General features: G+C 50.7%; 1 protein-coding gene across 1 annotated transcript in view; it reads right to left on the reverse strand.

Moving 5' to 3' along the window:
- The window catches only part of SLIT3 (slit guidance ligand 3), a 590035-nt gene that overhangs the window by 52361 nt on the left and 522942 nt on the right, over positions 1-14732 (reverse strand). The window contains exons 22-26 of the mRNA XM_019635932.1: positions 14533-14604; positions 13919-13990; positions 6341-6412; positions 4583-4746; positions 2480-2604 (exon numbers count right to left, since the gene is read on the reverse strand). Coding sequence (XP_019491477.1) covers positions 2480-2604; positions 4583-4746; positions 6341-6412; positions 13919-13990; positions 14533-14604 — 505 coding nt within the window. The remainder of the gene's footprint in view (positions 1-2479; positions 2605-4582; positions 4747-6340; positions 6413-13918; positions 13991-14532; positions 14605-14732) is intronic.

Here is a 14732-nt window from a genome sequence, read left to right on the forward strand (position 1 = left end):
AGGTGGCAGGATGGTTCAGCTGGTAAGAGCATGTGCTCCTAATAACAAGGTTGCCGGTTCGACTCTCGCATGGGATGGTGGGCTATGCCCACCCGCAACTAAGATTGAACATGGCACCTTGAGCTGAGCAGCCGCCAGTTGCCAATGGGCGATCGGATGGTGACTGGACTTGGAGCTGAGCTAGCTGCACCCTCCACAACTAAGATTGAAGGACAACAACTTGGCTATCCCCCTTCCCCAATTCCCCAACACTGTTCCCCTTGCCCCAATTCCCCAATTAAAACCTTAAAAAACCCCCACAAAATCTCTTTTCAAATTCATCTGAAATCTACAAGATGTTCAGAATCTTGTAAGCAAAGTCCAAACAAGTGGTGTCATCCTGTAGAAGCCCAGAGGACGCAGTCTTTGCTCTGACACTGACGGCCAGGCCAGTTTCACAGTGTCTTCCATTGTAAATAGAAGAAGTCTGGGTCTTCAAACCCAGCCTCACTACTTTCAGACTCAGGTCAATTTTAAAGAGAAGGAAGTAAGATTCAGGATGTGAAGTGGTTTACCTTATCTTTCAAATGATGTTACCCACCTATAAGGTGGTGATAAAAATCAGAGGAGGGAATAAATGTATAAGGTCCAGGGGAGTGCCCGGCCTGTAATTGATACTTAAGAAGATAACCATAAATGTATGGAATTGGGATGTTATAAACAGACGTCACAGTTCCAGGGGAGCAACTGACAGTCTTTGGCGCTTCATGGTGTCACAGACTGAGAGCCCCTGCCCCACACCCTGCTCTTAGGGACCAGCACAAGGACGAAGGTAGAAGGTGGCAAGGTGCATCTATTGAGTGCTTACTGGATGCTGGGTACTGTCCTACGTGCACTGCACAAGTTACTGGACATTTGATTCTCACAGCAGACCTGTGAGGCGGGTCCTAGTTTACAGATGAGAGAGCTGAGATGAAGCCACTGGCCATTGCCACACACCTAGTAACTAACGGAGCTGAACTCTACACCGGCCTTTGTGTAATCCCACAGCCTGATTTTTCTCCACTGGATTAATACATGGGAGTTTGAGGAGACAAGCCGCCTAAGTATGTCTGCTTAATTTCTGTTATTGTCCTACAATAGTTGAGCGCACATACGCGTGGATGCATGTGTGTGTGCGCACGAGCGCGCGCGTGTGCATGCATATATAGGGGCATGAGTGTGGGACTCCAGTGAGACGGAGGCCCTGGGGGAGGGCCTGGGCAGGGCTGGCTGGGAAGATTCAAAAGGAATCCTTTGGCCCTGTTGTCTCAGGCCCGTAGGTGGCACTCTGACACCGTCTGCTGGAGGCACAGCTGCAGCTGACGAAGCCACCAGGGCACCCTAGTCCCCAGAGTGAGTCTGGCCCTGGAGCTTGTCACTACATACACAACCCCCCCTGGAGATACCAGCTCCCTCCCACTCAGCCTGTGCCACGTGTGAGCATCAGGCGGGCCACGGGCTGTCTTAAAACTCTCGGTTTGTCCAGTGCTTGTCGGGTGCCCTGGAAGGCTGGAATCTGGGAAGCTGGGAGGGTCCTGGGGAAGAGGACCCCAGCTTTGCGGACACCAGGGAGGCAGCCCGAGGGGCTCAGCTCACCAGGAAACCAGGAAAACCTCCAGGGGAAATGGTGGGGCTCTGAGATCATACAGCCCTGGGTCCTATCCTAACCCTGCTGCTTACAAGCTTTGGGACATTGAGTCAAGCCTGTTCAACAATCTGAGGCCCAGTTTCCACATTAATGAGTCCCTTTTCAAAGGTTTGCTGGGAGTGTTTAAAAAGAGAAGATAAGTAAAATGTCAAGCAGATTGCTTGGCACATAGTTCATACTCTATAGATGTTAGTAGGGATAACACGTTCTAGGTGGTTCTGCGTGAGGTAGGGGAGAAAAGGATTGCTCTGGAATTAGCCTGGATTTCTGGGGAGGACAGATGGGGGAGCTGGGATCTCCATCCCCTTGCTGGCTGACAGCCTGTCAACAGTGCGGTTGGCTTGGCAGCATGTAGGCCGTTTAATCTCCCATCCCTGCATCCTTTTCAAGCTGGAACCAGCACTTTCAGGGCTGGCTGTCCTGAGAGCAGAGTTGGGGCGGGGGGAGGATAGGTTCTAAAAATCCCCTTGGAAGGGAAGCCAGGAGACAGGGTTTAACGGATGCTTTACTTGGACGCACTAAACTCTCTGAGACTTAATTTCCCCACGTTTAACGAAGAAAATACAAATACTATATTTCCTCCTTATCTCAGAGGATCACTACCAACACTTTATGGGGTCCTCTGTGATTGGCACGCGCATGGTAAACTGGGCAGCCCCCACCAGTAGCACACAAGTGTTACTGGCACATGCCACTCTGGGGTACCCTGTGAGATGGAGTTGTCCAGGCTGCCCCTGGAGAAGGGACGGGCAGCAGGGCACAGGGCCGCTCCCTGGGCCATGAGTGTTGGGGACGGGGCGTCCGTCTTACCTTGTAGCCATAGGGGCAGGCGCAGTGGTACAGCTCCACAGGGTCCTGGCTACATGTCCCATTGTTCTTGCATGGGCTGGAGAGGCAGGCATTGCACTTGGCCACGATGTTGATGTCCACTGGCCCTGGACAGCAAAACCACTGAGTGTTAGTGGCAGGTCCCCAAGAGGGCTCACTGTCACGCCTCCCTTCCCCTCTGCTCTGGCCCCTTCCCCAGCCAGCTGGCAGCCCCTGCCCGTGTCTGTGCACAGAGGGCAGCTGGCCCTCCCCGGCCAGCACATCCAGTTCAGCTAGAGTCCCATTAATTCAGCCATTGTCCAGAGAGGAAAAAAAAAATCACAGTGGGACATCATTCAGAAGCACTTCTGCAGTCAAATCAATTACTGTAATTAGCCTGATCCGATTTTGGTACTAATCTGCAAACAATACACCGCAATTAGAAACCCCTTGTGTTATCTTTTTTTTGTCCCGGAAGCTCTGGGCCCAGGCTCCATTTGGACCTCCCATTCCGCTGTCCCAAACACCCCTCCCCGTGGAATAGCCTGTGCCAGGCAGAGGAGGACACGGCGCCTGGGCCAAAGGACATAAGAAAGTAACAGGAGGAAATCAGAAATGGCCCCGGGGGACACAGTAATGTGCTGATGACAGGTGGCGAGCTGTGCTCAGGTACGTTTTGCATCCATGACATTTCACCTGTTCTCTTCAGCTGTCAGGGCTGGAGGAGGGACAGAGCTTTGCTGTAGCAGCTTTGACAATAAGCCCTGGATAAGCACGTCCTACTTAATGTCAGAACTTTAGATGAACCCATGATGAGAGTCATCAGTTTGGAGGCTGGGTTGAGACTGAGCCCAGCACGCGTGCGGCCAGTTTTGGGGCTGGGTGAACAGAAAGGCCGTAATGAGAACCTATACCAGGGGCTTAACCCCAGCTTCACATTAGAATAGGGAGATGATCTGTCCCAGGGAGACTGTGTCCCAAGCACCCAAGCACACAGTGACATTTTAGAGGGTAATTAAAGTATATCTGTAAAAAACAAGCAAACCACTTAAGCAAAGGATATTGATCAACAAATGTGTAATGCAAATGGAAAAAAATTCAGTTTCCCCAATAATCAAAGAAAGACAAACATATAAGGAGATGCAATTGTTTAATCTATTGAGTTAGCAATGCTTAAAAAATGAGGTAAAATAATGCAAGAGTGAAAAATGGTGCTCTCAGATGGTGCTACTGGGCGCGTAAAACGGTTACAACCCTTTTAAAAAATCAGTTTGGCGATAAGTGTGAAGACTTTAAAGATCATCATATACTTTGGCTCAGTAACTCCTGTTCTCTGAATCTTACCTAAGGACATAATTTTAAATGGAAAAGGACCTTTATGCATCAATGGTAAGGAAAAAATTGGAAATACTCCATAGGTTCAAAACTAGGAACTGGTTAAAATTACGGTGGGATATTACAGCTTGGTGGTCAAGTGTGAGAGCTCCAGAATCAGAAAGACCTAGAATCTTCCTATGTGTGGTCTTGAGAAGTCATTTAATCTTGGTCAGCCTCAGTCTTTTCGTTTTTAAAAAAATGAGGGTGATACTAGTGTGTACCTCAGAGAGGTGCTGGAGAATTAAATAAATTAATACGTGGAAAGTGAATATTCAATGAAACAACGCCTGACAAAGTGCTTAACGTAATGTCTGCCACATGAGAAGTAGGGGTTTGTTACCATAGAAATGACGCAGTCAATCAAAGTCACATGTGCCAAAAGTTTGCTGCAGTAACAATGGGACGATAATGCTTACATTTTAAAAATGTTGGATAAAAAAAATGCAGGTTAAAGATTTTCTCAACTATGTGAAAGTATTTAGAGGAAGAAGTCAGGGAGGGCTAGGTAGAAATGTCAGCAGAGGGCCTTGTGGGAGAGAATGACAAAGGGACCCTTAGATGCTGGTCCACATCAATTTCAGCATCTGAGTCTCTTTGTGTGACCCGTGGAAGAGACAGATCAACAGTTTTAGGAGTCACATCTGTTGAGACACCCAGCTCTGACAGGCTGTTGGAGGCAGAGCAGACCCTGAGAGAGGCAGAGGGGGTGGAGGGGAGGGCAGCACCCACCTTTGCACTGGAATCGGTGGGTGGGGGTGGTGAGCAGAAGTCTGTCCGCCATGGGCTCGGGGCTGCTGCAGCGGGCGATGCCAGGCTCCTTGTACCCCGCCTTCACCCACTCCGACAGCCAGCGCAGGTTGCAGTCACAGTGCAGCGGGTTGGTTCCCAGCGCCCTAGGAGGCAGAGCAGGAAGTCAGGCCCCCCACCTAGCTTGACCTGTACACTCCATATCTGTGGCCCTCTGTAAAAGGACGATTTTCCGACTTTGGCTAGATTGGGGGCGTCTGGCATGAGGACAAGTTGACTCCAGATGGCACCTCCATCCCTGCTGATGTTTCAACCTCACCCAAGCCCCTCCCACCTTGGAGGCTTTGCTCTCGCCTACCCTGGTGAGACTCAATCCTCAACTCAATCTCAATCCCGGCACCTCTAAGGAAGCTTCTGGGCCTCTGGCCATCTCATTATCTAGCTCTCTGGCCCTACTGAAGGGTCCACTGGAGGATGTACTCTGCAGAGAAGGTTTTGAGACCCAGCAACCTGGGAAGCAGCTTCAGGCCACTGACGGGGCTCAGAACACGCCGCCCTCAAATACGTTGCTTTGGCGTTTGATGATTTTGAGTTGAAGGCACGTGAGAAATAGCAGCTGCAGGGCGGGCTCTCTGATCCCCCCTTTCTACCTAAAAGCAGGTCATATCTCCCCCGAGAAAGGTGCTCTCTGTGCGCCAGCACAGGAAGGACCTTCTATCACCAGAGACGGGGAGTCTGTGTTGAAATGGACCTGTACAAACAGACCTACTCAACAACCCTGATCTTCCACGGGGTTCCTCCGTGTACTTTCGAGTCACTGTCCCACAATTTATGGCCCCTGGCCCAAGCCCCTCTGTCTTGTCATGTCCCTACAATTCATCATTCTCTGTGTCAAAAGCTGTGAGCTTTGGGGCCAATGGCTTCTTCGGGTCTTCATTTTCCTTTTGAAAACTTCCGTGTACCCATAAAAATATTAAATAAATTTGTATGCTTTTTTCCTGTTAACCTGCCTCATGGCAGAATAACTCTTAGGCCAGCCACCAAGCAGAAGAAGGGATCAGGAAGCGTTTGTTCCCCGACACCACTCAGCTTGAAATCGCGGGAGTGGGGTGGCACTGTCCAGTGCTGACCTCTCCAAAGTGGTGTCCAGGAAGACAACACTAGAGCCTCTGTTTTTTTTTTAAAAATCATATCCTTCAACGTTTCTATTTTGAATGCTTTATAATAGGCATACATGTCAGCATAGGCATGCAATATGAAAATAATGAAATACATACAGAGTAGGTTACAAATGCAAACATTTTCCCTGGCAGAGGGGTGCCTGAATGCCTGGGTGATGAGGTAAAGAATACGTGCTTGGGAGTCCAGGCAAACCTGGACTTAACCTGGAGCTGGGCCACTACTAGCTGTGCAGCCCTTGGACAAATTCGTTGCAGTGTGCAATGAGGGGATATGAATGCCTATTGCTGTAAGAAATGTGAGACAATTCATGGAAAGCAGCGAGCGCACAGTAAGAGTTTCGTGTTAGCTCTTATTCGATATGTGATTACACGGTGTACATAATTGATGGTGCGTCTGAAGCCATCTGAGGCAGGGAACTCACAGTGTGCCGACTTGGGGGCCTGGCTGCAAAATGTTCCGCGTGCAGAGAACTCCCTGTGCAACAGTGACAGGGACGCTGTGATGTGTGGCGCTGTAATGACGTTCCGTTTAGCTGGGGAGAGAAACGTGGCTACTTACAGGTGGGACAGAGATGCCAGGTCGCTGAAGGAGCCTTCGGGAACGCTGGAAATGTCATTGCCATGGAGGGTTCTGAAGGGGAAGCACAGGTCAGGGGTTAACACCCAGGAATGGGTCTGAACTCAGGACACTCCCGTGGTGTCCCAGGCTGGCCCAGGTCCCCGTCCGTCTCCCTCAAGCCCCAGTGTTCGCAGCAGCAGGTGCCACCTCCTTTGTGGCAGATGTGTGAATGTTTCCCAGCCAGGGACAGCAGGGACGTTGGGGGTTAGAGGGTTTGGAAAGAAGAAGATGGGATTTTGATTCAAACAGCCTGGGATAGCATCAGAGGTCAGGTCCTTTTAGTTGTGGAACAGTAGGTAAGTTCCTTTCCTTTCTGGGCCTCCGTTTTTGCACCTGAGATATGGAGAGGTAAAGTTACGTCATGGAGGCCCTGGAGTGTCAGAGAGAACGTGAAGAACTGTGGCTGAGACCCTAATTTCTGGAGCCAGGCTGCTGGCATGCAAACCCTGATTCTGCCACTTTACCAGCTGCGGGCAAAGTTATTACCCTCTCTGTGCCCTGGTTTCCTATTGTGAGACGGGAACAAAAGTAAAAAGATTTGCCACGGAAGGTGGTCGTGAGTGCATTAATCCATGTGGCGTCTGTCATTTTCTAGGGGCTAAATAATTAACCATTATTGGTATTTGTGAAAGGGTTTTTAAAAATGTCTGGTATAGCTCAAGAAACTGGTTTCCTTTTTATTCACCTGGAGAGATTTTAGGGGGCTTGAGAAATGCTATCAATCCCAACTCAGGTACAGAGGAAGCAGAGCACTCAGCTCCTGTGGAGGTTGCCTGCAAGCCTGACACCAGAGGTTTTGGTGTCAGCCACACACATATATGGGTCTGGCGCTTGTGTGCACCAGCGGGCATCTTCCTACTGCATGTCCAAGGGGCCAGGCAGCCTGTCTGGTATCAATCTGTCCACCCTGCGGTGTAGTAGCTAGGAGCTATTCTCACCTGCAGAGTGGTGGCGTATACTGAGCTTTCAATAAGTCCCTGGAGACTAGGTTCAGGGGAAAAAGAATGAATGAACATTGCTTCGCTGCTCAAGTCACAACACGAGCAAATCCACAATGCCTGGATTATACCCTCCACTGAAGGCTTAGTCATCAACCAAATACAAAACCCCCACCAAACTGATGACTCACTTTGGGGCTGGCCTATGAAATGCAAGGTGGGTGAAATTCATAGACACTCAAAGGCGTCTTTAGTGACTGCTGGGCACCCACCCCTGTGCTGTGAAGGGAGCTCTAGTAAGACAAAGGGGCAATTAGCACTGACCATGGACCTGGAAACAGGGTAACAGCTCATGAATCTGCTCTTTTGTTTTCCTGGTAACTGACGTTAGCCTGCCCTGGGTCTTCGCTGACATATAGACATGAGCTTAAAATACTTAATAAAGAACAAAGGCCCTCAAATTGAGCATTGGTGCTAAGACACCTGCAGGTTTCTGAGCCGGGTCCCACAGATTCTGATTTAGAGGGTCTGGGGTGGGGCCTTGAGACCCCGAGTTTCTAACAAGCTCCCAGGCAATGCTGACGCTCCTGGTCCTCTGAGCCACATTTAGTTGCTTAAATTGTCATCCCTAAATTGCCATCCTCATCACCCTGAGCCCCTCCCCTTCCCCCTCCCCAGGAAAGCAGGAAGAGGGTGACCAGGCCTCTAAAGAGTGTTCAGGTAGCTTCTCGCCTCCCTGGGTAAGGGGCAAGGAGCTTCCTATCCCTCTTATCAGTACCATTTAATCTCTAATTCATGTGGTTATTTATGAATCGCACTGGCCCCTGCCTGCTATTAGCTTAGATGACTTCATGGCTGCTTGCTGTTTGGCAAATGCACCCAGCCTCGCTGTTAATCATTTCCGAACAAGGCCTGGGCCCCTGGAGAGGCTCGAAACCCTAATTTAAAAACACCAAATGACCAGAGGCAGCTTTGGCGCTGTGACTCCTGTAAGTCACAGTCCCATTTATTCTGGATGGAGCGGCTGAGATCTCTATAATCTGCAGAGTAATGGGGCTATAATTTACTGGGACAACAACACTAAAGAAACCTGCCTACACTGCAGGTTCCCGCTCCGGGTCTGGCCCCGAAGAGGGACTCTCGCATGTCCAACCACCACCATAAATGGGAAAACGTGGCCTCCCAGGGAGCGGTTAGCACTCTCTGCTGCTCCCACATGCCTCAGACAAGCAACTCTGAACTCCCAAAGACTCATCCTTAGGCACCTGGGACTCCATTTTCCCTCCTGACTCTTGGGGGTGTTAAAGGCAAACTTGGGAATTTCGGGGTGTAGATGAGGCTACCATCAGAGCAGGGTGAGGACATAGCCATCCCGTGTCAGTCCCAGGCTGCCTGAGCCTTGGGTCTCTGAGTCCCCTGGCACTCTGTATGACAGATGTCAGGGACGGGCCTCATCCTCCATGTGGGGTGGGGCTGAGGGGACGGATTCTCTCCTGCGCAGGCTGGGCCCCTCCCCAGTGCCTGGGGTTAAGAGCTGGAGTCAGGAGGCCTGGGTGTGTGAGCTGAGACAGTCTTTCTGTGTCTCGGTTCTGTCATTTCTAAAACGGAGGAATTCTCAGTATAGTAGAAATCTTTTGGGAGGTGTGGGCTGCTCGGCTTCAGTCTCCTCTTTTCTGTAACAGTTCCTCCCTTTTCCAATGGGGAACCACCCCTACCCCCACTCTTAGTCCAAGTGGTTTGGCCTCCTGGGCAGACGGTGGCCCAGGTCTGCCCAGTTGAAGCCACAGTGAGTGGTGGTCTGAGGTTGCGTGTGTGACCTAAGCGGGCCAACGAGAGACACTTCTGGTGCTTTCTATGGGGCTGCGAGGACAGAGGCAGGAAGGGGCACATTTCCGACAGCCAGCTCAGGGCCCAGTGTGCACTGCTGAACTTCCCAGTCAACCTGAGCTGCTAAATCCTCTTTTCACGCTCAAGGTGGTCTGAGCTGATTTTCTCACCCTTGAGTCAGGAAGGCAGTTAATACACCGCTTCATAAGCGAGCTGTGAGGACTGAGACACAATGCCAGTGGTCCAGATGGTGTTGGCCTTGACCCAGGGCCTGCCCGTGATAAGTGCTCGCTCACACCAGCTATGATGGCTGTCAGCACTGCCACAGCTCCGCCCCCTCTATGCTCACGGACAGATTTTGGGGCCAGTCTGCTCCAAGCATTACCCACCTACAGCAGAAGCCTGAAGGTATGTGGCCTGCAGGTGTCAAAGGCGGTAGTGAGCCCGTGACAGGACCCCAGGACTGGAGAGGACACACCCCGAGTTTTGGCAGCGTGGTCCTGTGCCCCTCAGCTTTCTCCTGTGTTTTTCATTCCACCTCGCTCTCTCTTTTTTTTTTTTTTTAGCTGAGCCATCCTGCCACCTGTTGACAGCTCAGCGGCAGCTCAGCTCGGGCTGGGACTCGAACTGCTGTTGCTCAGAGCTTTACTATCTACAGGTTGGGTCACTCTGGGGAAGCTACTCCATCTCTCTAAGGCTCTGTGTCCTCATCTATGGAATGAGGACAACAGTGGTGCATTCTTCATAGGGTTGATGTGAAGAGTGAATGTGACACTGTAACCGCAGCATTGAGCCCCATATGTATATGGTACGTTGTGAAGGTTTGGTAAACATCAGCGGTGGTCACTATCTTCCCTTCAGAAAGACTTTGTGACGGCCAAAGTCAGTTTCCTGTCCTCTCACATGTACCCCCCCGTGGCTCGCTCACTCGCTTGCTCACAGGTAACCCCAGTACTGCACTCACTAATTTCCTGGTCCATTTCCTCTTCTAGACCACCAGCTTCCTGAGGCAGGAGCGGTGTTTCATTCACTGCTTTTTTTCCCCCCTCAGCATTTATTTAGCACAGTGTTTAACTCACAGTAGGCTTTCAGGAGAGGATGCATGGGCAAGCGAATGCTCTTGAGCAAGTCAATAAACCTTTCTGAGTCTCTCTTCTTATAAATGAGAGATTTGGACAGGATAATTTCTAAGACTGACTCCCCAGTCCTAAAATTCACAATTAACTTTTTTTTTTTGGGGGGGGGAGGGACACCAGAGGGCCAAACCAGGACCATGGTTTGGAAGTCAAAAGGAGTCCCTTTTTGGCTCCCCAGAATTATCTAATGTTCAACAGCTGGTCAAAAGTGGAATGGGGTTGTCTGGAAAGGGAGTAAGCTCCCGGTCTCCAGCGGTAATCAAGCAAAGGGCAAACAGAGCCTTCGCAGGGATGTCCTAGGGAGAATCTGAGCAGTCCGCAGCGCGTGACAATGAACAGCCCCCTGTGCATAAACAGCGAAGACCATCTTACTCCTGGGACCAGGAGCTAAAAATACCGAGGAGGCCGGTGAATGCTAACCCACTCTCTCCCTCGCAGCACATGCAGTCTCAGCCCTCCCTGCGCTAACTCATTCCAGGTGGCTCCCCTGCCGCTGGGGCTGGGAAGTGACAGTCGGGACCACACACGCACCAGGCATGCGGCTCGGCTCAGCATGGGGCAAAGATCAGGGAGCACGCAGATCCCCGAAGAAGAACAAGAATGCCCATGCCAATGTTCTCATCTGGCTATTTTTAGATTCGGAGCGAGGCAGGAAAAGCATATTTTCACCCGGTGTTTTGTGCTCAGGGCTCCCTGACCACCCTCTTGTCATGTTCTCTGAAATGTATTCATGTCTACCGCCTCTCTCTCTCTCTCTCTCTCTCTCTCTCTCAAATGGCAGGTATCTCCTCTGCTTGCTTTCCAGATCACTTTTTGGCCTCAGTCTGTGCGGGACCTTGCAGCTCCTCTCCCTCCCACCCCCCAAAACTGCCAGCACCCCTGAGTCTCTGGTCATTTCTGAAATTTAAGCCAAACGATGAAACCCTTTAGAAATGAGAAACGAATACACAAATGCTTAAATGCAGTCACAGATATTACAATTCCCAATTGCAAAAAACACCCCTTTCCCCCCCCAACTCCCTAAATCGGATATGTTAGTCTTCATTTTGTTTAACTTCACCTTATTACAGAAAGGACATAACACTAGCAGTTAGCCATCAGTGCTTTTTTCATTTGTCTGTGTCCCTTACAGTCATAAAAGCTTACCAGTTATAACTGTAACATATGTACAGATTAAGTTTATTTTTCCCTGTAACGCTATGCGGCAAACGCTTTGCCACACTGCTCGCTCGTTTTCCTCTTTACCTCCTGCAATCGCTGCACTTCATTGACGGGTTGCATCACGCTTTCCTTCAACATTTCCCCACCGCGGCACTTGCAGGCACTATTTAAAATTTAGGTTAAAAATAACAGTGCCACCAAGATCTTAAATGCACGGAACCTTTCCCTCATTCTGGATTATTCTCTAGCATAGATTCCTAGAGGTGCAGTTACTGGGGGAAAGGATACAAATATCATAAAAGAAATGTAGCCCATGAACATTTTTATTTTTCCTGAATTAGCCCTTACGCAGGAGATGGCTGCTCCCCGCTGAGGCAGATGGTTGGGATGAGGCCCCTAAGACTCCTTTTTACCTACGAGGTCCCATGATTCTAAAGTCACGATGCTAAAAACCTACTAGCTCTTAATTCAAGAAGCAGGCACAGCGTGTTCTCTGTTTATATGTACTCCTGATGCAAGTAATGATAGGGTGGGTCTGGAGTGGGACGCACGAGGTGCTGATGCCCACCCTACCACCCAGGCAGACAGACAGATGGACAGACAAGCATTCCCTTTCTCTCCGTCATGTGTTGAGCTGTCCCACCCAGAACAACTCTAATTATGAACATATGCACAGCAATCCCATGAAAATTGGCAGGTCACACGCGCTGGCAGTGAACCTATGTACAGAACTGGAAGACCGGGGTGGGAGACAATAGGTTGGTATTGAGGGGGGGCGGTGTGGGGTGGGAGGGGGAGCAGGTCCAGCCTCAGCCCTGGCCAATGAGACGAGCCCGTCTCCAGCTGGAGAGAGGGGAGTGGTTCTGCTGATGTTCCCCTTCTTCCACTCCCCAGAGAAGGTGGGTAATAAACAAGTGACAATAATAGATTGCACACTGTCAGCGTGGGCACTTCTTTGCCCCCAGAGAATTGATATTTAATAACGACGCAGATGACATGTGGCGGCGTTGTCGCTGACACTGGTGTCTCGTGGGTCTCGATAAATCACATCAGGCTGGAGGCTCCAAAACAGACCAGCTCTTTGGGTGCGAGTCGGGAGGCTGGACTCTGCACCATCCTGGCTGCTGGACCTGGGGCCAGTTCCTTCACCAACCTGGGCCTCAGTTTCCCCACCTTAAAAATGGGCATAACCCTCTCAACCTCACAGCACTGTTGCAAAGGGTGCTGTGAGGCAATGGCCATGAATAGCCCCCGTGCTCCCCAAATATGGTTATCGCCATTATAGTAATAATGGGCCAGAAAGGTAAGAAGTTGATAGATTTGGGGGCAGAGTGTCTGGCACCTCGGCTGCCATGGGAGTACCATTCTAAGGATCCTCCTTGGCCAATAAAATGGGGCCCAGACAGGAAGGTACAAACATCAGGTGACAATCAGGCCTAGGGTTCGGGGTGGCAGTGAGGTGCCAGCCTGCTCCTGAAGTGCTAATGTGGTAGCACTAACAAGTGGATATTTACAAAGTGTCTACTGTGGGCCAGAGCCCTGCTATGTGCTTTATATAAAGTATCTCAGTTAATTCTCACAAGAGCCTGAGGGGCAATTAGCATGATTGTCTGATTTTATGGATGAGAGGACACATAGCTGGGGCGGGGCAGAGCTGTGCTTGGAGGGCAGGTGACTCCATCTGCCTCAGTGGGCTGACCCCCATCCAGGTGGAGGGCAGGCCAGGCAGGTGTCATAAGGTGGCCGGGGAGGGGCGGGTGTGGGGGCTGCAGACGGTGTAACCCCGTTCCCCGGGGAGGGCTGCTCAGCCAGGCGGGAATGCAGAGGGGGGCCCTGGAATGGCCAGACCTCTCCATTTTCCAAGACAGCACAGAAATCAGGGTTTGTATGAGAAACCTCCTGATATTTAAATGTTGGTGACTTATTAAAACTTTGTTTTTTAGAAAAGACACTCTATGAGCAGACTCTACAATTGCTAACTAATAGCTGTCTGTGAGCTAGACTGGCCCTGGGCCGCCAGCCTGGGGTCTCTGGTGTACGAGCTGGTTTCCTTACAGAGGCTCACAGTGCTAGCATGGCCCCTCCGAAGCCAGAGGGACCAACTGTGAAATAACGGTCATCAAAACGGCCGCTATGTGCTGCACAGCAGGCTCTGTCACTGTGCAGAGTAGGACTGCATATCCTACGCCTCTCAAGGGATGTGCTACCGATCCCATCTTCCATGTAAAGAAGTAGAAACTCGGAGGGGTTAGTGATTTGCTCAAGGTTCCACAGTGGTAGTGGGCTAGCTCTCAAGCGTATGATCTTTCTGCCCCACTGAGCAAATAAAGGTGCTGTGTGGGGAGGAATGTATTGGGGGGAGGGAGTGGGTGTTGAGCAAAGGAGAGTGGGGACCAGGAGTGCCCAGTACTGTCTGCTGTTACCCAGCGTGAGGCGCGAGGGCCCTGGGTACTCACAGCACTCGGAGGGACCGCAGCCCCTTGAAGGCGTGCACGGGGAGGCACCGCAGCCGGTTGTAGCTCAGGATCCTGGGGAGAAGGACATGGTGCTGTCAGCTCCTCTCAGTCCATGCAAAGGGCTTATTGTCCCCATTTTAATATATTGACAAAAAGCACCCCGACAATAACGGAAAGAGACACATCTCCCACCGCCCCAGGAAGCGCACTGGCTCCGTTTTTCCACTTCCCTCCCACGTTCCCTAGCAGGCTGATTGCCTAACCAGCTTTGCCATCACCTCCCTATTGTCAAATGGTGAGTGCTCACAACATGCAGAGCTGATGGGAAATAAATGATCTGAACAAAATAGAATTGCGTAGGGAGACCCTCCACTGGGGAAAATATTCACAAAGCACAGAGGCATTCATTCCAAAGAGGGCTTTCTTCAGGAGTAATTAGGCGCCGGTTGCTCTCTAACTGCCCAGGCAGTGGAGTTCAGAGCTACTTTATTTTTCTCTTGATGATTAAGGTCTGCCCTGTGCAGGGGCAGCCACAGCTTTGAGATGACTACAGCAGAGGACCTAGGCCTGAGGGGACGGGGGAAAGGACGGCACACGCCACTCGGTGTACTCACAGGGTGGAGAGGTGAGACATGTTACTGAAGGTGTAATTGGTCAGCACGCCGATGCTGTTGTTGCTCAGGTCACTAGGAAAAGTAAAACAAAAGGGTCACACTTTACTCTTAGGTGTATTCGAAGGGGTCATTCCCAACGTTCACACATGCCATCCATCCTTCCATCCATCATCCATCATCCATCCATCCTTCCATCCATC

Source organism: Hipposideros armiger, unplaced genomic scaffold (genome assembly GCF_001890085.2).
Source record: "Hipposideros armiger isolate ML-2016 unplaced genomic scaffold, ASM189008v1 scaffold_25, whole genome shotgun sequence".
Taxonomy (NCBI): Eukaryota; Metazoa; Chordata; class Mammalia; order Chiroptera; family Hipposideridae; genus Hipposideros; species Hipposideros armiger.